General features: G+C 31.8%; 1 protein-coding gene across 1 annotated transcript in view; it reads left to right on the top strand.

The window, feature by feature from the left end:
• LRRC40 (leucine rich repeat containing 40) overlaps positions 1–25,372 on the top strand; it is a 37,122-nt gene extending 11,750 nt beyond the window's left edge. The window contains exons 5-15 of the mRNA XM_016216796.2: positions 1,143–1,266; positions 3,243–3,385; positions 4,429–4,601; positions 8,528–8,615; positions 8,730–8,775; positions 11,681–11,789; positions 14,658–14,765; positions 17,828–17,938; positions 18,726–18,803; positions 21,418–21,603; positions 23,926–25,372. Coding sequence (XP_016072282.2) covers positions 1,143–1,266; positions 3,243–3,385; positions 4,429–4,601; positions 8,528–8,615; positions 8,730–8,775; positions 11,681–11,789; positions 14,658–14,765; positions 17,828–17,938; positions 18,726–18,803; positions 21,418–21,603; positions 23,926–24,031 — 1,272 coding nt within the window. The 3' untranslated portion in view covers positions 24,032–25,372. The remainder of the gene's footprint in view (positions 1–1,142; positions 1,267–3,242; positions 3,386–4,428; positions 4,602–8,527; positions 8,616–8,729; positions 8,776–11,680; positions 11,790–14,657; positions 14,766–17,827; positions 17,939–18,725; positions 18,804–21,417; positions 21,604–23,925) is intronic.
• The last annotated feature ends 1,436 nt before the right edge of the window (positions 25,373–26,808 follow it).

The raw sequence follows: 26,808 nt of genomic DNA, 5'->3' as shown, positions 1-26,808 counted from the left end.
AATATTTATTGAAGAATTGGCAGCATAAATACTGATTAATTTATATACAATGTGCTTATATTTTATATCTAATTTAATTATTAACTACAATAATTAAATGTTTAACTTTATCAGTAATATGTTGATTTGGGTATTTAAAATGAATTTGTGAAGAATTAATATCTTTTCTCTAGTAGAAACTTTTAAGCTTTTTATTTGGAATAATTATAGATTTATAGAAATGTAAAGGCAGTACAGAGTTCCCAAATTCCTTTCACCCAGGTTTCCTTAGTTTTAGCATTTTACATAACCATGGGACATTTGTAAAACATAAAAAATTTATTTTGGTACAATATTACTAAACTACAGATTTTATTAAGATTCCCGGTTTTTCCACTAATGTTCTTCTTTTTGTTCCAGGATCCAATCCAGAATACTACATTGCATTTAGTGTTAGTAACTTCTAATATTATATAATATTTACTTATTAATCTGTTACTTCTTAGAGCTTAGAGTATTGGAGCTATAGATTATTATGTTGTATGTTGTAGATTATGATAATATGTTATTTTATATTGCTTACAATATAACAGCATGTTTTTAAAAATGCTGATCGAGGCAAGTTTGAATGGATGAATAGTAGACTTGCTGAGGTCAGTAGAAAATCATGAGGGAATATTTGTCCCTCAAAAATTAAAATGGCCATATTTTCAGCTTTATTTTTCTTTTTTTCAAGACTATTTCTTTCTTACATAGTTGTATTTCATCTCATATTACAGTTTACCCATAGAGTTTATTCCCTATTTATCACAGATACTCAATAAATATTGGAGAAACAAATGGATTTTTTTAATTGAAAACAGGATACATGATATAGCATGACTTAATAGAACCCCTTTTGTAAACTATTTCTTAAGTCATAATTCATTCTGATTTCTCTCTGCTACATTGTTGGTCACGTACTGGGCCCGCAGAATGTTGAGGTAATGAATGATGATTTGTGAAATTGGCAGTGAATGAGGGTTATAAAACATATCGCCTCTGAAATCATTTTTAAAAAATAATGTTTCAATTTTTGCAAAATTCTGAAATACCCTTTAGGGATAATTTATTTATTTTTATTTACTTGTTCATTCATTTGTTCTGTCTTTCTCTTTTTAAAGGATATTTCAAATAATTGTCTTACAACTGTTCCTGCTAGTTTTTCTTCTCTATCCAGTCTGGTGCGACTCAATCTTTCCAGTAATCAACTGAAGAATTTGCCAGCAGAAATAAGTGGAATGAAAAGTAAACCTCTATTTTAAAAAATACATATATTTGAAGTTGGTGCAACTTACATTTAGAAAAATAAATTTTAATACTAGTAGTTGCAGAGCAGTAAAATAATAATAGATTTATTGTGGTAAATATAGACAATAGCAATTAGTCAGATTTTCTCCAGGCCTTTATTGTCTATCAACTTCCTCAATAATTAACACGAAAAAGATACTTTGGCATATCAAAAAAAGGAAAATAAAATAATATTATAAATTGTAATAAAATGTTATACCTGAGAAATTGATTAAGGTTTTGAGCTATGCTAAATTTTCTTTAATTTATTCAACATTCACTAAGAGGTTATTCCCCTCTCATAGGTGTTTCTGCCTGTGACATATGGTTATGTCTTAGCTGTATCCTCCTCGTAGTTCATAATTAAAATGACAAGAGATAGTCTACTTTTGTCTAAAGTATGAATCCTTTTTTTTAAAATGTTAAAATTTAGTGTTTTTACAGTTTTCCATTGAGCCATCATATTTAAAGTATAAGGTACATTTTAGTACCTTTTAAATAAGTATACTTAATCTTAGAATTATTGATTTAGAGTCCAAAATCATTAAACTGATTTTTTTGTTTAAAGACAAAATATTATTATTTCTTGGTTGATGACCACAGTGTGTGTTAGCTGTAGACTGTTTACCTTATCTAGTCTATTTTGCTAATGATATAAAGGTCCTCTTCTTTTTTTAAGTCCCCCTCCCTTGTGTAAAGGAAATCATAGCAGTGATTTTGTACAGTTGATTACAGATCATTTTGAGGTGAATTTGTAAAATTGTGTATTTTATTTTAGATTAATAGTTATTTGTCATTTATAATAGGAATTCAGAAGTTATATTTGCATAAGTCAAATTGACATTTTAGGGAGCCTTTACTTGTGATACCAATAGTTAAGACTGCTTGTCTTTGTAATTTTTAAATAAAGGTATTAGAAAGTAGAGTTAAACATAAAACATGGTATCTGGAGTGAGTATATAAGAAGCGTGTTTTTTGTTTTTTTGTGTGTGTATTTTTTTCATAAATTGAGTGGAAATATCTTGAGATACATGAAAAGATGGGAAAATCAATAGAAAAAATACTTTGAATATACAGCAGTTTTCCTAATATACTGTATAATTAATTATCAGATGCTTTCTGTCCTTCAGCCATGACAGTGACACGTTTAAGCTATTATCAGTAGGACATTTAGTAGTTATTTCACTATTAATAACTGGATCCTCAGAACAATACCTAACATTTGTATGGTTCTTTTTAACTCAAAATGCTTTACTATAAAGTTTTGCCATCACAACAGTTCTGTAATTTACAGGAGATGCATATTATTTACATTTTAAAGATTCATAAACCTAGGCTTAGAAATTATGTTATAAATTGTAGAGCCAGGGATTGAGTCCTCTTATTCCATCCCCACTGCTCTTTCCACTGCATACTGCTTGTATTTGCAATCAGGGGTTTTTAGATGCAAACATTTGTGAGGAGGAGAGAGAGGAGAGAGAGAAAAAAAACACATCGATGTGAGAGAGACATCAATTGGTTGCCTCCAACATGCCCCTGGATCGGGGCCGGGGATTGAACCTGCAACCCAGGTATGTGCCCTTGGCTGGGAATCAAACCCATGACCCTTCAGGTGCAGGCTGACTCTCTAACCACTGAGCACACCAGCCAGAGCCAAAGTATTTTGTTTTTTAAATCCTATTAGAAAGATGATGTGGACTATTATTAAATATTAATTTTAATATCAGTCCTGTTTGATTATAATTAAATGAAAAAATCTTAGTTCATGTTCATTTAATTCAGTGGTATTCTAGGATTCTTGATTACTATAGCAGTATACAATAGCACAGGTACATAAGTTCTCATGATTGTATTTTTTGAATGTACATAAAATTATAGACCAATATTTTTTCTCTATTAAAGTAATTTAATTTTTTGCTAAACATGTATTACAGGATTAAAGCATTTGGATTGTAATTCGAATATGTTGGAAACTATACCTCCTGAATTAGCTGGCATGGAATCACTGGAATTGCTTTATTTGCGGAGGAATAAATTACGTTTTTTACCAGAATTTCCTTCTTGTAAATTATTAAAGGTACTATTTAGTTGATTATTAAATAACTATATATCTTCCAAAAGTTAATTATGAAAAAAAATTTTAATTTTGCTTTACATTGGAAATATGTATTGTAAGTGCTATGTTTTTCCTATATTAATGGTTCTCAGAATTTTAATATGACTAAATACATTGATCGTGTTATTAGTAATAGATTAAAAAAAAAAAGAAATAACCAACTTGAAAAATAGAAATTTGTCCATTTTATCTGATGAGTAGTTTATAACTGGAGAAGTAGTAGCTGATGAGGCTAACATGGTACTTTGGGGTCATACTGTTGGAGACCTGGAATACCAGCAAACCAGGAAGGAATATATATCTATTTCTGTAAGTTGCCACCTCTCATGTTTACCTGGTCATAATCAGTTCTGTTTAAAATTAATTACTTTCCTTTGGTTATAAGTATGTAGCATTAACGTTGTCTTTTAAATTTGCCATGCTTTGCTTTCCTTTGTGTATACTTTTATGCATTAGTGTTAAAAAGAGTTTCCTCTTACACAGGATGCTGATGTTGTTATAAGAACTGAAAAAGTTATAATTTATAAGATGAATTATCCATCTGGTAATTCTAGATACTGTTAATGGGAAATCAGTATATATAATAATTACTATTGAAAATGTTGAATAACAAACTGATAACAATATAAATAACTTTGAAAATTTATACTGATTTGTTTTAAAACTTTAATCTTTCATCAGTAGAGTTCTCAGATTTGTATTTTTATTAATTCTATAAATGTAACTACTAAATCATTGTTTTTCTTTGGTTTTATAAACTTAGAACCTTATACCAGGTTAAACCTTTAATTATTTTTAAATTACTTGAAAATTTCTTATTGCCATTTTTCTTTAGCCGTAAGGTAGCTTAATTGTAATTTAAAAGTTAAGCATGTTAGTAATTAGGAAGTTATGGTTTTTCTATGTGCTTTTCAGTGATTCAGAATTAAGATTTCAATTTTATTTTCATTATGTAGTATAACATTGATTACAGAAATACACATGATTGATCTTTGGTTTTGTAGGAATTACATTTAGGTGAAAACCAAATTGAAATGTTAGGGGCAGAACATCTTAAGCATCTGAATTCTATCCTTGTGCTAGACCTTCGGGATAACAAGTTAAAATCTGTTCCAGATGAAATTACACTACTACAATCATTAGAAAGGCTTGACCTAAGCAACAATGATATTAGTAGGTAAGTTTAAAGATCAAATGAATAAGAAATTATGTCTGTATTTGGTTATAATTAATAAGTTAAAATATTTGTAAAACACGTAGAGTTCTTTTTCTAAATTAAATTTAATAAACATTACTGAGCAGGTATCATGTACAGACCTACAAAGAATAATTAGATATTGGCCTTGACAGCAAGCTTATATATTGATAGAATGAGATTCATTTACAAGTTACTCTGACCTATTAGAAAGCAAGCTCTCAGAAGGCTGCATTTTTATCTTTTGTTCACTGCTCTAGCATCTAGATCAGTGCCTGGATACATAGAAGGTTCCTGATAAATATTTGTTGAATTTGTTAGATGCATGCAAAGCCATGGAAGAGATATAAAATGCTTTGGGGCCTTGAAGTAGCTGCAGGAATTATAAGTTATTGGGAGGTGTCAGGGCAGACTTTGTGGAAGAAGTAATATTTTTAGATGATCTTTAGGACTGGGACTAGGGTGAGGCAAGTTCATTGCCTAGGGCACACATTTAAGAATGTGCTCACTTTCACAGTCATGCTTCATTCTAGTCCCACCATGTGATCTTTAAAGGATGACTGCGATTTTCAACTTCACATGTAAGATGATGAGAATGAAACACTTGGCATGAGGAAACTGTGCAAACAAAGCTTTTGAAAGCTCAGAAAATTGTGGAGATGTATTCAGAGAACAAGGAATCAAGTTGAATTGATGAATATGTATGTGCAAGTAGGGAGGTTATGAGAATTTAGGGCTTAAAAGATAAGTTGAGGCCACGTGGAAGAGGTCCTTGAAATACCTATGAAGTGTCCCTTTTCATTAGTTAAGAGGTGGGGAACTATTGAAAGATGAAGAACAGGACCAATTTTATTGTAACCTCATTAAAATTAAATTGGAGATAATGGATAGGATACATTGGATAGGAGTGGTTTTGTAGGGGAGAAATCTAAATAAATTCTATTAGATTAATCTAATAATATTTAGCATTAAGGAACACTTTCTAGTTCCAGTTCACTGTACTGACAGCTTTGTAGATTTCTCATGTAATAACGACCTAGACTGTGTTGAAAATGGGAATGGAAAGAAGAGGAAAGATGTGAGAGGTGTGATGAGTTAGAATAAGTAGTCTTTATCAGTTGATTGCCTGTGTTGGAGACGGGGGAGAAGGAGGGTAGTGAGCAAAGAATCATAACAAAATGTTATAAAATTAGAATATGCGGGTGGGGTGGGCAAATGTAGGTACAGTTTTGAGTATACAAACCACAGGGTTTATTTTTGTATTATTATTTTCCATATGAACAACTGTAAACCTACTTTTGCCCCACCCTGTACTTAGAGATGGAATTATTTCTATAGATACAAAAAATATGATTTAGACTACCTGTTAGATGTCTGAGGTTTTGTGTTTGGATGTCAAAAACATGGTTTGCTATTCATGGAAGGTGAAAGGTTAGGCAAGGCAGGTTTTCTTCTGTGTATATTTTAATAAGCATTTTTAAAAATTATAATTCTTTTCACAATGTACATATGACATATGGTATGTCTTGGCCATAGTTTTGAATGCTTGGACAATGACACTTTTAACTTCTATTTATGACAATTAGTAAGTGACCTGGATATCCCTGGAAATACTTACCTTACAACTAGTGAATGAAATATTATCTTGCCTCTTATGTATAATGACATGTAAGTTCTTCCACATGGTAGTTTTATTTTGGCTACTGTATAAAGACAATGGAAAGCAAACATTTAAAACAAAAACTATGATACATAATATTAAATAAAGTAATTGGTAGAAATATTTCTGACACATATGTTCCTCTTTTTCCAGAGCTCTGGATATAAAGTGTATCTATACCTATATCTATCTATATGCCTGTATCTATACATCTATATGTCATCTATATCTGTATCTATCTGTATCTATATGTATGTCTGTATTTATCACAGAGCCTAGAACATAATGGTAGTTAATAAGTATTAGTTTCTCTCGTTACCTCTAACCTCATACTTTCTACTTAGAAAATTCTGTTCATTGTGTACCTCTCCAGAATCTCCTCTAACCAAAATATTGATTCATCATACTGCCAGCAGAAAATTTTTTATAAAATACAAATTATCAGGTTATTCTTCTACTAAAAAGCTTTGATGGTTCTCTATTGTTATAGCACTGTTCGCCAAATATGGCTATGCATCAGAATCACTAAGAAGCTTTAAGGAAAAAAAAAAATACAGTAGTCCCCCCGCTGTCTGCCAGAGATATGTTCCAAGACCCCAGTAGATGCCTGAATCCATGGGTAATACCAAACCCTATTTATAGGTTTTTTTTCTTATTACATACACATATATGCGTATGATAAAGTTTAATTTATAAATGAAGAACAGTAAGAATCTCTACTGATGGGATTGTAGAACTGTTTTGGGTTTTGTTTTAAACAGTTCCTAGGAAATTTTGATGCCTCTGGTTTTCCAACAATTGGGAACCAGTGTCTTGCAAAATAAAGGCCAGTCTTTTTAGTATAAAATTTAAGAGTATCTCACAGTCAGACTTGATTTTCTTTCTATATCATCTTTCACTCCTATAGGTGTGCTGTTCTCAGACTACACTGAATTCTAAATGTACTGACTTTATTTTGTTCCTTTACCGGAAAATGCCCTTGTCCTCCCTTACTGATGGAATCCCATTTCTCTTCTTAGGCTTTGCTACTCCCTTCTCCCCCTTGCTAATTTCTATATCACTACTTTCATAGCAACTATACTTGTTAGCATTTGTATAATTTATATACAATAAAATGCACTAATTTAAGCATACGATTTGATGATTTTTGACAAATGTATATGTTTGTATAATCATCGTCACAGCCATGCAGAACATTTCTATCTCCCTAAAGTTTTCTCATACCCTTTGCAGTCTATCCCTTTTTAATATCCCACTCTCCAGCATTTACTGATGTGCTTTGTTACTGTAGTTTTGCCTTTTTTATCACACGATATGTAGTTTTGTGTTTGTCTTCTTTCAGGTAGCATAAGGCTTTTGCGATTCATTCATGTGATTGTGTGTATCAGCAGTTCATTTTTATTACTATATTGCAATTTATTCATCTCATCACTAGTTAGTTGATGGACATTTGAATTATTTTTAGTTTATTAGCTATTGTGAATATTTATGTAAAAATCTCTGTGTGGACATTATTTTCATTTCTCCTGGGTAAATCTAAAGGAGTAGGATTGCTTAGTTGTATGGAAAGTGTATGTTTAACTTTAAAAGACTCTGCTTTCCAGAGTGGCTGTACTATTTTAAATGCTTACCAGCAACATAAATGAATTCCTATTTATTATAATTTTCTTAGCTGTATATGTCTCTTTTTTTCATTGTTGAACCGAGAACTCTTTAAGGACAAGAATCTTGATATCCTTACACCAGTACCTAGTATATTATAGATGTTTACCTTTGAGATTGGATATCCAACAGGTTATCTTTTTGTGTGACAAAGATAAAAATTTCTTATCAAATGAAAATATGAATTGGGTGATTAAAATCTTTTTTTTTAAATTTGGGAAGAATTTTATTTACTTGCTTGAAGGGCAAAATTAAACATTTAGTATCAATGAGAATGGCTATTTTGAATCACTGATTCATTAAAATTTATACAGTATATTGAACTTTTAATTTTTAGCACTAGATACAATTTAGTGAATATTTTATAGATCACATTCTTTTTTAGCAATCACAAGATGGCAATTTCAAACAAATCTGGTTTTTCTTTTACATGTACAGCATTTACCTTAAAGGGAAGTATTGTAGGCCTACATTACTTGGGTCTTCTTTGACCCTTACATATATGTTGTTAGTTTTATAGTCAACTGTTTGAGTGAATTATACTTACCCTTAATGTTTTCCCTGAAATCAATTTAATCTTTTGTAGTTTGCCCTATTCATTGGGAAAACTTCAGTTGAAATTCCTGGCTCTAGAAGGAAATCCTATGAGAACCATTCGAAGAGAAATTATGAATGTAAGCATATTTAGAAATCAGCCTCAGTTCTTAAATTCGAAGTTCAAATGTACATGTTGATGTAAAAAACTTTAAGAAATGTCTTAGTGAATATGTGTCTTTTCACCTTTTCAGAAAGGGACCCAAGAAATCTTAAAATATCTACGAAGCAAGATTAAAGGTACTTTTCAATTTTCTTCTGTGTTTTGAAGGAGAATATGAAAGGTAGTGAAGTGTTAATAGTACATTAATGTACATATATTTTGGTTATAAATAGAGGAAATGATTCTTGACAGGTGTGGCTCTAATTCTGAATCCATATAGGCCATAAGTATGTTGAAGTTATAAAAATATCCTTAAATCAACAATAATAATGTTCTGTCTTTAATATGTTGATTTGTGTGTTACAGTGTACCAATTAGAAAATGTAACAAAGCAAAATGTAACTTTTATGGTATAATGTATGGGTATTATACATATATGTGTATATATATATACACACACACACATATATATGTATACATATGTATGCATATATGTATGTGGCATAATGTGTGAGTTTTATATATATGGTATAATACATAATTATATATAATAATATATATGAGTATATATAATATTGATTGGGAAGTATATTAACAGGTATTTGAATATCTTCTGCATTTGCTGAATCTGACAAAAAAATAAAGACAAAACACATTTTTCAGGATATATTCATTAAGCATGAACATTTACCAAAGGAGAAAATGATACTACAAATTAAATTTTTAATGCTTCACTATCTTTTCTAGTATATGCACTCAGTGCTGTACATTTACCTATAAACATTCCTTTTACTTCATCCAACAAATTTTGTTAAATTGTGTTTTCATTTTCATGTAGTTAAAACTATTTAAAAATTTCTCTTTAGATTTTTTCTTTGAACCACATGTTATTTAGAAATGTCTTGTTTATTGTTTTTTTAAAATAAGTTTTTATTGATTTCAGAGAGAGGAAGGGAAAGGGAGAGAGAAATGGAAACATCAATGAAAGAGAAACATTGATGGACTGCCTCCTGCATGCCCCGTACTGGGGATTGAGCCCTCATCTTGGACATGTGCCTTGACCAGGAATCAAACCAGGGACCTCCTGGTGCATGGGATAGTGCTCAACCAGCTGAGCTACACTGGCCAGAGATGTTTAGTTTAATCTCCATATATTTTAGCATTTTCCAGTTGTCTTTCTGTTACTAATTTCTAGTTTAATTACATTGTATATGAAAGAAGACATTGTATGATTTCTATTCTTTTAAATTTGTATATTTAAAAGTTTCAGTGTGAACATATGTTTTCATTTTTCTTGCATTTATATCTAGGAGCAGAATTGCAGGGTCTGTGGTAACTTTATGTTTAGTCATTTGAAGAACTGCCAGTCTGTTTTACAAAACAGCTGCACCACTTTTTATTCTCATCAGCATTGTATGAGGGTTTTGATACTTCCGCATCCTCACCAACATGGTGTTTTCTGACTTTCAGATTCTAGACATCCTGGTGGGTGGAAGTATCTCACTGTAGATTTGATTTTCATTTACCTGATTACTAATGATTTTGAGCATCTTTTCATGTGCTTATTGGCTACTGTACGTCTTTGGAGAAACGTCTGTTCAGATCCCTTGCCAATTTTAAATTAGATTATTTATCTTTTCATCAATTATTTGTAATAGTTTTTTATATAGTCTAGATATGTCTCTTGTCAGATATATGATTTGCAAATATTTTCTAGCCCACTATGGGTTGTCTTTTCATTTTCTTGATGGTGTTCTTTGAAACACAAAAGTCTTTTTGAATTTCGATGAAGTCAATTTTTATTGATTTATTTGCTTATGCTTTAGGTTTCATATCTAAAAATTCTTATTGGAATCTTATTTTATTAAGATTTTTCCCCTACTTTTTCTTCTAAGTTTTATATGTTAGGTCATTTATGTCTTTGATCTACTTTGAGTAAATTTTTATGTGTGGTGTGAGATATGGGTCCAATTTCGTTTTTTATTTTTATTTTTATTTTTATTTTTTTGCATGTGGCTATCCAGTTTCCCTGAACCATTTGTCGAAAAAACGATTCTTTTCTCATTAAATCGTCTCTCCATCCTTGTTGAAAAGCAATTGACCATAAATGTAGGGTTCATTCTGGATTCTCAGTTTTAATCCATTGACCTCTTTCTATTCTGTGCCAGTACTATGCTATCTTGATTACCATTGTTTTGTAGTAAGTTTTGCAATCAGGAAGTAGCTCCTACTTTATTCTTTTCTCAGGCTTGTTTTGGCTCTTCTGGGATTCTTGCAATCCCATACGAATTTTAGAATCAACTTAATTTCTACAAAGAAGTCAGCTGGAATTCTGCTAGGGGATTGCATTGAATCTGTAGATCACTCTGGGGAATATTGCCAAGGTAGTGTTAAACAGTCTCTAGATTAGTAAGAGGGTTGATTGTGTGTGAATGTGTGAGTATGCAGAAATGTTAGGAAATGTCTACTGAAAATAAAATCTTGCATTTGTAAAAAAAAATTTTTTAAATCTTAATGCAGATAATATATTAAAAGTTTACTGGATTATGCAAATTGCCAGGTTTTAAATGATTGGGGGTAACCTGCTCCATTGTATCTTAAAATGAAAAGAGAAGCATGTACCTGTTTGGTAGACATTTTGTGGGAAATAATCCTGTTTTGGTAGCAGTGTTAACATTTTTTTTCTAGTGGACCATATTATTTTGCTTAAGAGGAAGGATTCCTTGTTGTTTCTTCTGAGACAATTTAGTTATCCTTTGAAGGTTCTTTCCTACTTCTAAGTTTCCTTATGGTAGGATTAATTAATAGATTTTGAAGCCTTATTATAGTAACTTTATTTTCTGTTAATATTAAATTCAAACTCAGATTTGAGTGATTGGAAATAAAGCATACGACTAAGGACATTCTCACCAATTATATCAAGAAATCATATATATTATTTTTATGCATTTTCATAATTTTTCAAAATGACTTTGTACTATCTATGTGTGTGTATGTGTGTGTGTATGCGTGTGTATGTTTTATATAACTTTTTCCCCCCAGATGATGGACCTAGCCAAAGTGACTCTGCTATTGAGACTGCCATGACACTACCAAGTGAATCCAGAGTCAATGTACACGCCATCATCACATTAAAAATATTAGACTATAGGTATGTGATTGATTTTTTTATTATTTATTTTGTTAATCCTCACCCAAGGATTTTTTCCCCATTACTTTTTTAGAGAGAGTGGAATGGAGAGGGAGAGACAGAGATACATCAGTTGGTTGCCTCCCACACATGCCCGAATGGGGCCAGGAATCGAGCCTGCAACTGAGGTACATGCCCTTAACTGGAATTAAACCTGAGACCCTTAAGTCCCTGTGCCGATGCTCTGACCCCTGACCCCTGAGCCAAACCAGCTGGGGACTGAAATTCATTTTTTTAAACATAACAAAATGTAGGAAATTTTCAGAAATAATCCTTCTGGAAAGGACAAGGGTGAGGAAGAGTGCATTAGTATGCTTCACTTAGAATAATAGCAGTTGTAAAAACAGTGATGAGATAGAAGCATATTAAAAGTACAGTGAACTTAAATGCCCATTCCTTAGGTGGTTTGTGTTTGTTATGCTAAAGATAAATCGGTGGTTATTAATAGTAAAATTTTTATAATAAAGTACATTTTGCTATTATAAAAAATAAAAGTGTGGCAGTATTGGTTGGTAATAAAGTTTCCTGACTCAAGCATCTAGAGAGGATTTATATTGGGGGGGAGGGTCTATTTTGGTAAATAAGAAATAAATATCATTTAGTTAATGAACATCCCAAGCAGGCAAAGCTTGAGAGGTTGTATCCTATTAATATATCTAAATGAAAGTCAAATAATATCATAGTAATAATGTGCTCTGGTAGCACATATATTCAATCTGAAACAATTACAGTGTTGGTATATAAACTGAGACAAAGCCTAAAATTTTTTATATATTATGAAAGTGTATTTGACTGGAGAAAGAAGATACCTACGCAACGACTAGGAGTGGTTGTCAAGTGTTCTATCAGTAGTGAGGCAACAATGATAAAAATAACCAGTACTATCAAAGTGATTGCAGTGGTTGGCTTGGTGATGTAAGGGAAATACAGTGGTCACTCAGGTCATATGAGTGACCAGGTTTGTTTAATCATCTACACAGCCAACTTCAGTATCTGGCCTCTTTTCCTAATGTATCAGTAGGAGCCACCATCTCGGCAGTCAGGATACACTCTTCATTTCAGATTTGTTATCTTTCATTCACCTTCTTCTCACCTCTTGTCTGCCACTCTTGTGTATGTTAGAAATCACTACTCTAAGCCAACTGCCTTCTTTGACACAAGGTAGTAAGTATGCTTTTTTTCATACTTATATTTGTGTTTCTCTTCTCTCATGCCATAGCATGGCAACCTCACATGTTTTATATTCCACATTATATACCCACTTATTCAGTAGATATTTTTGAAGCCTACTAGATATCAAATTCTATGCTGAGTGATGAGACATTTATTTCCTTAGAATGTCTTAGCTTAGAATTTCTTTTATCTCTGGTTTCCATTCCCTCCACCCTGAATAGACACCATTATTCAACTTCTGTTTTGTGCAGGGCTCTGTGCTAGGTACTTGACATATGCTATTGCTTTTAATCCTCCAAACAATCTATAAAATAATATTGGTACAGTTTTATTTGGGTAACCATTCCTACTTTTTAAAGGGACAAATATCACAAAAGCATAAAAAAAATAGCACTTAAGACTACACATCTTAGATTATTTAGATTCTGTATTTATTGTAATTTGTTTTCCTCAGAGACTTTAATTGGAAAGGAGTACACTATTTAAGATACAAATTAATTTCCAATTTTAAGGCATAAATGCCTTCAACATAATTTTTAAAAATAATGTGAATCAGAGTTTGATTAGAATAAATCAGTTTTCCATGATGAACATTGCTGATAGAAAAGATAAAAATGCTGCATATGCACAGCAGAAAATGGGGCCCTAAAGCAGAAAACGTAGAAGGCATAATAGCTATGAAATTTAGGCTGTCTTTTTTCCTACTTGTGTTACAGGGATTTTCTTACACAGTTCTCCCATGTTGTACACATAATATTGTCTTGTACATACTGTCATTCAGTGGATATTTCATCAAGGGTGCTTTTAAATGGATGATGTATTAAGCATTAAAAATTATAAAAGAAGAATATAAGGATAATGGCTAATTATAACATCAATAAACTTAAATGTTAGCGTTCTGTACTTTTATTTAAGATTAAATTTGTTTTATTAAAAATCTTACTGAAAAATTTAATCTTACTGAAAAGGAAATTTATATTTACATTTGCAAAAGATATGGCATAAATAACAATGAATAACTCTTTAGATTCTAATTTCACATAAGTGAGGTTCAGGGAAGGTAAATTACAATGCTCCTTAATGGTAGAACCAGGAATAGTTTATTCTAAGGCCACTACCCCGTCTACCTTGTTACACACTAAGGAAAGAGAAATTGGTTTAGGTTATGAGAACACTAGTTTAATACAGTGTTGAACATTTAAAGATGATTCTTATCTTGCACTTAACTATATACCTAAAGAAAGTTGACAGCTAACCCCTATTAAGAGATTTTTTTAAAAAGGGGCAAAACAGTTTTTAAAATTACAGATTTAGTTTAACTCTGAGGTAGAGGAATCCATTTACTGTATTACTATCCATTTACTATATGACTTCTAGACCTTAGACTTTGAAGATATATCTCTGTTTTTATTCATAATGAGTATATGAATGCTTAGAAGGTATAATATGTTGTGACACAGAATGCTGTCTGAATTCCTGACAGTTAACATTTTGTGGGTTGGCAGGTTTTTGTGGAATTCTTTACAGAACTAAATAATCAACTCCCTTCAAAAATTTTCTTATAAAATCTTTAAAGTTCTTTAAAAGTGAAAAGTAATAATCATATTTTGTCTGGGCTTGTAAGAATGATGCAGATTTTAAACATTTTTTATTTAGTGATAAACAAACAACCTTGATTCCTGATGAAGTGTTTGATGCAGTAAAAAGCAACATTATCACTTCTATTAACTTCAGTAAGAATCAGCTATGTGAAATTCCAAAAAGGTAAGAACTGTTCGTGATGCCATTTCTATTAAGTTGTGACTCATCCTAAGTTTTGTTTCATCTTAGTTACCGAAATAGTTTTCATAGTTTTTAAATTTGAAAGTATATGAAAATTTTCTTGCATTAATAATACTTGAGGGATTTAGCAAAATGTACTTAAGTATTTCCTGACATACTTTTAATATTTCTTACGAGAAGTGTATATATGTATGTTTTTTTTAAACTTTTTTTTTTACATTTTAAACTTGGATAATAGATATTAGAATTAAAAGTATTAAATTACTTTCTGCCACATAAGGAAATATATGAGGAAAGTTTTAAGAGACTATCCAAAGCCAGGTTCATGTAGGTTAATAGGAATTTTCATTTGGGGCTTTATATTAATGAATTGCCAAGCCACTGAATTTTTCCACTGATAGCAAAAATAAAATTGACTGAATCCTGTTAATATTTTCCTCCCAGCAAAGGATTCTTCACTTTCCAATATTAGAAGTCTTTTGCATTATATTTTGTTTAATATATCTTTGCTGATGTAAATCATAGCAAAATTTTTAGGTTATGAGAAAAAATTAGTATAATGTTGAACTTTTATAAATGATTGTTCTCTTGCAGTAAATTCTATCTCTAGAGAAAGGTGACAGATAACCTCGCAATTAAAACAACAGTATGGGAGACAGGATAGGACAAAGTTAAAGAATTGGGACAGTAGAGTCGATTGCTTGTATTTATAGCCCAGATCTACCAGCTGTTTGGCTTTGGACAGGTTAACTAGCTGCCCTTAGTTTCCTCACCTGTGAAGTAGAGATAATAATTTATTTATTATTACCTATATTAGTACCTGTTTATAAGAATTAAATTAAATGGCATAATCCACATAAAGCATTTAACCAGTGCCTAGCACTTAGTAAGTACTTAAATACTTTAAAAAAGAAGAAAAAAATGACACATTTGGAAAATAGAATGGCTTTCATCTGACTGCAAAAAAATTTTTTTAGACCTTTAAAATTTAAAAAAGGTCAAACTAATTTGTTTTACAGAGCATAGTTTGGGAATGTAGATCTTGAAAGATGATAACTAAGAGATTCCACTGCAAAAGGAGATCTAGTTCATCTTTTCATTCTCTCTTAGTTAAAGGGCTTGGAGAATATTTGATAGAATAATTGAGCATTTAATGTTGCTGTCAGATAGGTTAAGATTGTCGTGTGGATCCTGGTTCAAATAAGCTAATTGGGAAAGAAGATGAAAGTAGTTAAAAGACTTGACTTTATTGCTTACTTCCTCATTTTATCCCACAATCTGGTTATGCAAAGCAATGTTATTCTGTTAGAACAGTTATTTTATCATAATTTTAGCAGTTTAGAAGGCCAAAGAAGAAATATAGTGAAGACATAACTTGCTCTACAGTTTCTGAACCACTTTCTCTGTTTCTTAAGTTTTTATTTCACAAGTCAAAGTTTTCACCATATTATTTTTCGATTGTAAAAATAGTATCTATTCATAAAATTTTATACTAAATGAAGGGACAAATCGCTTATAGTCCCATCACTGACATTAACTAATGGCATATTTTATTTCGAGTTATTCCCCATTTATAATTATATTACAGTTTGTATCTTGAGTGGTTTGTTTTTATAAGTATTTCCCTATGTTGTAAACAATACTTTTATTTATTTATTTTTAATATATATTTTATTAATTTCTGAGCGAGCAGGGGAGAAGGGGGAGAGAGATAGCAACATCAGTGATGAGAGAGTCATTGATCAGCTGCCTCCTGCATACTCCCTACTGGGGATCGAGCCCGCAACCCAGGCATATGCCCTGACTGGGAATCCATCTGCTATCTCCTGGATCATAGGTTGATGCTCAACCTCTGAGCCACTCCAGCTAGGCTATAAACAATATTTTAAAAATCAAATGTATCTATATATTATAAAGTTGATTATGACAATAAATAAAACAGCATATTTCTTTAGGCCAGACTTCTAGATGAATTACTAAATCAAAGAATATGGGCATGGTCTCTCCCTATATATATACAAAAACTTTCCAAAAAAGTTTTATCAGTTACACATCCAAACTCATCTTTCATTGTATCTTCTTTAGCACAATATTTGATATTCTTTCTTGCTAATATAGACAAAAGTGATTTATAGTCATAGTTTAGTTCATTTCTTGGATAGCCATATATAGCATTTCTTGTTCTTATACTTAAATTAATAGCGTACATTTAAACTATTAAGCTTGATTTGGCTTACTTAGAAATTTTTAATTCTTCTTCTTTAAGTCTTTTTTTTTTTTTTTTTTTAAACATATCTTTATTGATTTCAGAGAGGGGAAAGGAGGGGGAGAGAGTTAGAAACATCAGTGATGAGTCATTGATTGGCTGCCTAGCCCACAACCCGGGCATGTGCCCTGACTGGGAATCGAACCCCTATCTCTGGATCCTAGGTTGATGCTCAACCGCTGAACCACGCCCTGCTGGGCAAGTCTTCCTCTTTAAGTCTTAAGTTGCTTAGTAGTGACAACAAACCTAGGAATTAACTTAATGTTCTCTTGCAGTCATGAGTAAATGTAATAATAATTAGGATAATAAATACTACACTATACTTTTAAAATGTGGACATGTAATATTTAAAAAACATTTTGAAGTACCCAGATGGTATTATATTATGCAGTAAAAAAAACAGCTGTTATAGGATGTATGTCTGACAGTTTATTTTATGGATTCAAGTCATTAACGAAATACAGCGTAAAAATTGCCTAGATTTGATTTTTCTTCTTTGTCCATAATTGGCTTAAATATAAAATAAATGGGTTCTTAAACTTCAACATACATTTAAGGATAAGTAGAAATTCTGGGACAGATAATATTAAGACTGTTTTTCAAAATCTGTTTTTATCAGTTACACAGCTAAACTGATTGAAATTTTTGTGAGAAAAGTAAAAGTCACAGAAAATCTTAATTAGCAGAAATAATATAGGATTTCCCCCCACTATGGTCTTTTTGTAGTTTTGAAGTTCTGAATTCAAGTACTAACATTTAAAAATTATTTTTGTTTCAGGATTGTAGAACTGAAGGAAATGGTTTCTGATGCCAATTTCAGTTTTAATAAGCTTTCCTTTATATCCTTGGAATTATGCATGCTTCAGAAATTGACTTTTTTAGATCTCAGGTATGTATTGATACTATTCTTCACTTTCCCATTATAACTTGTCTTTGAGTTTTGCGTAACTTTTGCCTGTTCCCTCATATTTTCCTAAGTATGGAAATTGGTCTTTAGTTTATTAATAATACTTTAGGATAACTCTAAAATTAAGCATTTAGGAAGTATTTTAATCATATATCTATCATTTTTAGGCAATTTACAAGTTAAGTGATATGGCAGAATTATTTAAAATACTGGAAAATATTAACACATTCTTTAGATTCATGCTTATGCAAAATTATAAGTAACACATAAAAATATTTGCTTCACATTGTTCCTTTTCTGAAAGTAAATAGCATAAAAGTAGAATCTCTCTACTTTCCTGTTTTTTTTCATATACTATTAAAAATTTTTTTTGAATAGAATTTCATGTCTGTGTGCAAGATATATATGTGTTGACACCGACCAAATATCTGCGGTACCAAATAATGTGGTATTTACAGGCATAATCTAAAGGGCCCTGATTGTGAGAAGTATTACTGAACTCAGTTTGAAGGAGATAAGAGGATTGTTTACCAATTTTGTCCTGTTAAATCTATTGTTAAAGAGTTATTTACATTATCAGTGAATTTGGCACACTAATCAAGTACTTGATGCAACTGACTGATTTAGCATTCTCAGGATTTAGCCTTAAGCAAACCAGATAGAAGATTGACAAACAGAACTATGTATTCTTTTGTCTGATCAACACTTTAATTATAAATTAAAGCTGAACAAATGTTTTTTATAAATCTTCTTTTTCTTTCTAATTTAGAAACAATTTTTTAAATTCTTTGCCTGAAGAAGTGGAATCGTTGATAAGACTTCAAACAATCAATCTTTCCTTTAATAGGTAAGACACAGAACAGACAAATCTGTGACTAACCATTATTCTATGGAAAATCTGTAGGTTTAATTAGAGAATATAACTGAAAAACCCAAACAAAAAGGCTCTATATTTTTACTTTATTTAAATATCCAGATTTATTTTCATTTAGTTCTACCTAGAATTTAAAGTGATGTTGCTTTCTTAGAATTTTCCCAACTGATTTATAGTAGATTTTCACAACTGATTGTAGAAATCATTATAATAATTTTAATTGCTGTAATGGAAACTTAGTGCACAGACAAAAGTGTTTCCTGAAATTGCCTGAAGGTAAAGGAGGTAGCATTGAAACTAAGACAGGAAAATTAGGCCAACATTTGCCAGACACTCAGGGAGAAGAAATCCCAGGTTAGAGCAAGTAGCATGTGCTAAGGCACACATATGTGAGAACATGCTGGGTTTGGGATGCTTCAAGAAGTTTAATATGGCCATATTAAATGACCATCAAGTGAGGAGCTAGAGGAGTGCAAGTAACAAATGAAGTTGGGCATGTAAGTAGTACCCAGACTTTTAAGAGCTTTTTATGCCAAATGAAACTTAGAGTTTATTCTTTAAATACTATAAAGATACTGCTAATTATTAAGAATAACTAATATTTACTGGGAACTTATCTGATGACACTGGATTAAGTATTTTACATGTATCTTCTCATTTAATTCTCACAAAAGGCTGACATGGCACATTCAGTTATGTCCATTTAAAAATGGAGGATTAGGAGCTAACTCACCTAAGATTCACACAGATAGTAAATTATAGAGCTGGGATTTGAACCGAAGTGGTTTGACTTCAGAAGTTGGGCTCAACCGCAATTGTTTTCTATGATAAAAGTTGATTTTGGTAACAATTTAATTTAAATATTAGTAGCTAACATTTACTGTATTCCAGCTACTATCTTAAGACTTCAAATATATTCATTTAATACTGATAAGTGTATAAGTTCTGTACTATTTTGATTCTGCATTGATGAATGAGGAAGCTAAGGCATAGTGATATTAAAATGCTGCCTATTTAAATTTTCTTTCAGCTTCATTATTTTTGCTTTCTCATGTGTAAGTTATACCATTGTTGTCATTTTTTAAATGTTTTTATTGACTTGAGAGAGAGAGAGGAAGGGAGAGGGAGAGAGAAACATAGATGAGAGAAAAACATCAACATCGATTGGCTTCCTCCTGCATGCCCCCTGCTGAGGACTGAGCTGACAACCCACCCGGCATGTATGCTAACCGGGAATCAAACCGGTGACTTCTTGGTACATGGGCCGCTGCTCAAATCACTGAGTCACATTGGCCGAGCCATTGTCATCATTATTTAAAAATATATTCATTTTCAGATCTCTCCTAATTTTTGTTTCCGGCTTAACCGTCACTTCCCTATTGAACTGTCAATTGAGCTATCATTTGCATTGTCAAGGAATGTCTCTCGGAAGTGGCAAGAGTTAACCCTCTCTTCTGTGTTGACGTTAACAGTTGAACCACAGCTTTTTGATTTACCTTGTTCATGGGTTGGTGGGAAAGAGGAAGAAAAGGGACTACTTGGAGGCAGTTTGGTCCATTTGTACTCCTAGTTATTGACTCCGAGGTCCCGCTAGACCTTCAGAGCTGCCTTGAGTTTACCCTTTACTATTGCATTTTTTTATATCAAGGCAGCAAAGGAAGGGCAGTATGGGGAAGTGAAAGGCTGTAAAGTTCTCCTACAGCCCATGCTTGTCTGTTCTAGTCCACTTTGTGAGAAACAGTTTGTCTCACACTGAAACCATGTTAGCCTCTGTCACCCGAGACCCTCAAGGATTTTGTGTTAATTGCTCTGAGAGCCGTGAGCTTTCTTATCTCTCTTGTGGCATTTTCATCGTTGCTTTGGATGAGGAAGCTGGCAGTCTATGCTAGTTTGTCATCTTTTCAAGAACCAAAAATGCACTCATTTTTGAAAATTTAGTCAAAGCAAAATAGGAACTTTGAATTTTTACTTAATATTGGCAGTGATTCTGTTACATAAGAAATAAAAGTGAAATAAGGAAGAATACCTACATGGAGACATTTTACACACAATCTCAGGAAGATTTCCTTGTCTCCTGAATGTGAAAAGGAAAACATTGGAGAATTTCGTTTGATTTTATATAATAAATAGAAACTGTTGCAAATCTTTCCATTTAACATATATTTCAAGGTTTCCCTAATCAGTTATTTTCTGACAAACTTGACTATAGGACTTAAACCAAATATAAAATAACTTACACTAAAGAAAAGTGTATCAAGATATCAAACTTAAGCCCAGCCGGGCGTGACTCAGCGGTTGAGTGTCGACCTAGGATCCAGGAGATCAGGGTTCGATTCCCCATCAGGGCACATGCCCGGGTTGCGGGCTTAATCCCCAGTTGGGGGCATTTAGGAGGCAGCTGATCAATGACTCTTATCATTGATGTTTCTCTCTCTCCCTCTCCTTTCCTCTCTGAAATCAATAAAGATATTTTAAAAAGAAAGACTGCTTTAAAAAAAAAAAGATATCAAACTTACGATCGTCTATTTGAAGGAATGATTTTGCCACTGATTTCAATGTATTTAGATGTTCTCTTCTATTTAAATAGGTTCAAAATACTACCTGAAGTTCTGTATCGAATCCCTACACTTGAAACAATTTTGATGAGTAACAATCAGGTTGGATCTTTGGACCCTGAGAAACTGAGGACAATGGAAAATCTGGTCACCTTGGACCTTCAAAATAATGACCTCTTACAAATTCCACCAGAGCTCGGTAATTGTGTGAACTTGAGGTAACTACTCCATTCTACTAAGTTTTTCCATTTGCTTGATTGCATTGTTAAAGTGTCATTTTGTTTGTTTGTTTCTGTTGAGGTACTCTAGCAGGAATGTTGAAGTAAAAAATGTAGTGTCCTATTAAAAATAACCCAGAATCCCAATTCTGTTTTCCAGATTTTACCAAATTAATTGTTTTTAGCTTTGTTTATATGGTATTTTATATGTATAAATAAAGTAACTGATTGTTTCTAGTGATACTTTTCTCATCACGCTATGTAACCTGAAACTACTGCGTAAAAATGTCAGGGAAATATATTTAGCCATGCATATAGGGTTTTTCAAAACCTAATTACAGATTACCACCATTTATTTCAAGTGGGCTTCATGCTGGGGCATGGCCTTTCTCACCCTGTTTGCTGTTACCTCGGCCTCAAGTGCCTTTACCCTGCTTTTATCAATAATCGACCTAAACATCACATTTGAAAACCTTCCTTATTCTCCAGGCAGTTAGTCACTCCTCTGATTTCCTGTCCTGCTTTGTTTAGACTCATTTATATCCTTTCTTTGTGCTCCTTTAGAAAAGAGTTGTCCCAATGCCTGGAGCACAGTAAGCGCCCAATAAATGCTTGTCAAGGGGCTATAAAGGGAGTGTGAGATGTCAACAGAAAGCCAAGTAGTTAAGCAGAACATGTCAAGTAATTTCATCATTGAAAACTGTAGGTGATGGTTTGGCATATTTTACTTTACTCTGCTGGCATCTGCTCTGGTAGCATTTATTAGTGCTTTATAGGGGGCAAGTACAATTGATTCTCGTTACTGGCAGCAGTTGTATTCTATAAAGTCTCTGTAAGCACCAAATTAGTGAATATGGAACCGTTACTCCTCGGGAAGTTCAAGAGCTGGTTCTTTCGAACCTCTGGTCACATTTTCAGCTAATCAATACATAGCCTTTTTTTTCCTTTGTGTGTTTCTGTACTAAGACACCTTATATAATATTGTTGATTCATTAACATTGAACTATGGCCAAACAGCATTATCATTCATGCCTGAATGAAGCTTATCTGATATGTATTTTCTCTATAAGCCACATGGCAGCCTTCTTGTTTAAGAAAGCTAGAGAGCACATCAGCCTTACATTTGCAGGCCATTTTAAATAGTGAAGTTACCAACAAGTACAAAAATGCAAAAAATGTCTCATGAAATAGACCAGGAAAAGGACACTAGTTTACATAATGAGAGTTGAAACAAGAAGGCAGTATCACCTGGTCAGCCTCAGTGGAGAATGTGTCCATCCAGCAACTCAAATGTTTTGTTGCTCTGTGCGTGTTAAAACATGACCTTGAAAGTGCCAGCTGCATTGATTTTGGGTTAGAAATACATTTTAGCAAGTAGACAAATTAGCAGATACTTAGAATTGACTGTAATTAACTTCTTTTTCTGTGAATTAAGAAAATCAATCTTTAAAGAATTCCCAAGGCACATAGAAGTATTTGAAGATATAATTTAGATCTGCTGTATATAATGGGGTGTGATTCCTTTGACTTTTGTTTACACAAACACAAGTTATTGAAAATTACAAGTCCCTTAATCTTATAATTTAAGGTATTTCATTAATTATTAAAGAAACAAATTAACAAACCCTTAAATCTTAAATTGAACCCCATTTCAGAACATGTAGATTTTTACACGTGTGTCTGATCAAGGGTAGGAGAGAGTAGACATGGATCAACGTTTCCCAGGGTGGAGGGGGATATTTGGATTACATTTTAGTCCTTGGTACAGTATGCTCATTCTGTACTTGTGTAAATACAAGGTGGTGCAAAAGTAGGTTTACAGTTGTTCGTATGGAAATTAATAAATAGTAATCCAAGAATTGTGTTTTGTGTACTCACAACTGTTAACCTACTTTTGCCCCACCCTGTATAATTCAACCATTTAGTATATGGTCGTAAGATTGGGAAAGGGTGGGTTAAATGGTGGTTCAGATGATAATAGCTCCTCTCTTTAATAGCTGTGTGATCTTGGACAAGTCTTTCTTACTTTCTTGAGCTTGTGTTTCCTTATCTCTAAAATAGGAAAATTAATGGTACTTACATTATAGGGTTGTTAAGATAACTAAGAGAGTGAATTTAAATTACTTAGCACAGTACCTTTCACGTAATAACTTGTTAACGTTGTTTTGGTTATTGTAGTTATAATTCCAATTGTTTTAAATGCTTAGATTTGAAAGAGACAAACAGAAAAAATACACAAATCTTATTTATAAAATTATGAATGAAATTAGAAGCCTCCCAAATGGAAAATGTTCAAGTTCTTAATTTCTCTCTTTTGTTTAGAACATTACTACTAGATGGAAATCCATTCCGCGTTCCTCGAGCAGCCATATTAATGAAAGGAACAGCCGCTATTCTGGAATATTTGAGGGACCGAATTCCTACTTAAATTAGAGTTGTTTTATAATCTTGGTCATGTTAATTCCTAGAATTCTTACATTGATAACATTTTTCTAAGGTGTTGTGTACATTTGTAATAGTGATAACATGTATAGTATGCATACATACGTTCTGAATGCTTTGCACAAGATTTATCTTACTCATTTTTATTCCCTTATAACATAGAAAACAGTGTCTTCAAAAGTGAATTTTTATTTAATGTAGTTTTAATATTTTTATAATGACAAAGTGTTTTTGTATAAATGGGTTTTCCCCTCATTTCTGCTTGTGTTACATATAATGTGACCAATTGACTTGAGTATGACCATCCAATTTCTATCTTTTTATTTTTATATAAAATTGACTTGAATTTTATTCAGTATTGTTCTTTGGCATTTAAAAAAAATCAGACTTTTCATTACAGATGATAGGACTTTTGTGATGTAGTTGGTCTCAGTATAAGTTTTAAATTAACATTCACTATATTGTTTTTGTTTTAATCTAGTTGAAATGTTTCTAGCCTTTTCCCCATGTTTTATGAAATCATTTTGTCAAGGTTTCTAATGTCACAGAAATGCTACATGATATAGTTATTGGTGGAGAAAATAGTAAGTGTTGTTATAATTACTCTCACAATTTTGAATATAAAACTTTACAAGGTTTTTAAAAATGTCTTAGTATCAAGTTTCCATACAATAATCTGGTACTTCTAGATTCAAGAAATTTAAAGAGATTGGTTCTGCAGAGTGCTAACAGTTAAAAAATACTTTTTCTTCTTTTTTTACAAAAGTACTGAAGACCTTTTTTTATTAATTCTATGATATTAGCAACAGAACATGACTAATAATGTATACTGCATAGAAATCTTGAAATGTACTTTGTTTAAATACTTAGTAAGCAGGTATTTGTATACATAATCTACTCTGTTGATCCAACTTTGTGTATTTTTTAAATTTTATTTCCAGGACCTTAATTTTAAAATTTGCTTATAATCTTCATAAGACTAAACTTATAGTCATGCAGTAATTTTCTAAAAGGGAAATTGTTATAGGCGAACTTCATTTAATAAATATCAAATATAAACTTTTTTATTTACACTAGAAATATCAGAAGTAGGCTAGGCTGGTAAGTCATTATAAAACTTACTATGTGATTCTATTAAGTAGCCAATCAGTAGAATATATATTAACATAGATGGGTCGGTGCATAGATAGGTAGATAGGTGGGTAGGTAGGTAGACAGACAGACAGCTTTTGGATGATTGAGGCATGCTCATATTATGAAAAAAAGTCATTGCTAATAAAGATAAATAGTACATGTTCATAATAAAAGTTACATTTTCAAATGTTAATTACAATGTTTGTGTTTTTGGTTTAAAACAAACATGCTTTTTTCATACTACAACTCTTGTTGACTAAGAAAAATCTGCTTTGACATTAAACAAGAGACACTTTACAATAAGGTGACATTTTATTATTTATACAATAAAGAGACTTTTATGTTATTCAAAACACTTTTTTAAATACTGAAAAAGTTGAGTACACCAAAGCCGAAAAATGGCTCTGCTATACACTGCACAGCATTATTTTAGTCCCTGTATTTTGTATCTGTACAGAAAGCATCTTCAAAATGCATTCTAATCACATTGTACACCTTTGCTGATTAGTGTCAATACATAAAATAAAACTGGAGAATACAGCTTGCATTTGCAAATTAACTGACAAAGTAATTTCACTGATTCAGTAAATTTAAAATATAGATTCATAGGACTTCTTTGCACATAAAGTGAAGCAGCTTTCAAGGTCGTTGTGGTCTCATACTGCAAAAAAATCTAGTAAGTACATTCACAATCTATGTTAATAAAGTAGTAAATATGTCTTCATTCAGTTTTATTTACATCAATATGTAGTTCAACTAAAAAGTACTGTTAATTGTGATATAGTTTTTTTAACACATACAAAAATGACAATTTTTATATATAATTTAAGCTCAAAATCACAATTATCTCAAAATATTAATTACAATACAGCCATTTCAATTAAACATGTTGTGATTTAATTTTTTTATAAAATGGTAAAATATTTTATTAAAGTAAGCAATTAGTTTTGAATTGGCTAGAGTTCACCCATGTAGAAAACCTTAAATGTTAAGAGGTGTTTCCTGCCCCCTCCCACTCGAATTTGTATACCGCCACCTAGGCTAGCAAAGAGACAGAAAAGGCCCCAATTTATAAAGATTAAGCCTCTTTTGCTATACTGCTGTGGCTTGTTTCTTCCATAAAAGCTTTACAAGGGGAGTGTCAATAAACTATGCAGTGAAATGCATGCAGTAATATACAATATGTTTACGTAAAATGTTAGCATTTGCTAGTGCACATTAAAATGTTCACAAAGACTGCGGAAATAAGTCATAAATAACGAAGCACTTGTAAAGATCTATCAATTGCAAATTGTAAACTTGAAGACTACTTGATAATATAATGGAATTTCTTTGAAAACAAATCCCAATTCAAGATCTTTCTCTGGCTAAAGGAGCTCCAGTTACTTGGCCTTAAGATGTCACTGTTGCGCTGCACATATGGTAGTGAAGTCAGTTGTCAAAAAAGAATAAGCCTAGAGACTGTCTTCATTTTGCTAAAATAGTAGCCTAATGTTGCATCACTGTGTAGGAATTTTTCTTAAACTTCCAGAAGAGTGAAATATTTCACTACCGGAATTATATGACCTGACATGAAAAATTTGTGTGTACATGTGTTTAGCATATGAAAAATATTAATCTAAATAGGTG

Source organism: Miniopterus natalensis, chromosome 9 (assembly GCF_054644295.1).
Source record: "Miniopterus natalensis isolate mMinNat1 chromosome 9, mMinNat1.hap1, whole genome shotgun sequence".
In the NCBI taxonomy this organism is placed as follows: Eukaryota; Metazoa; Chordata; class Mammalia; order Chiroptera; family Miniopteridae; genus Miniopterus; species Miniopterus natalensis.
Note: the sequence above shows the minus strand (reverse complement) of the source record. Positions and strands in the feature narration are given on the sequence as shown.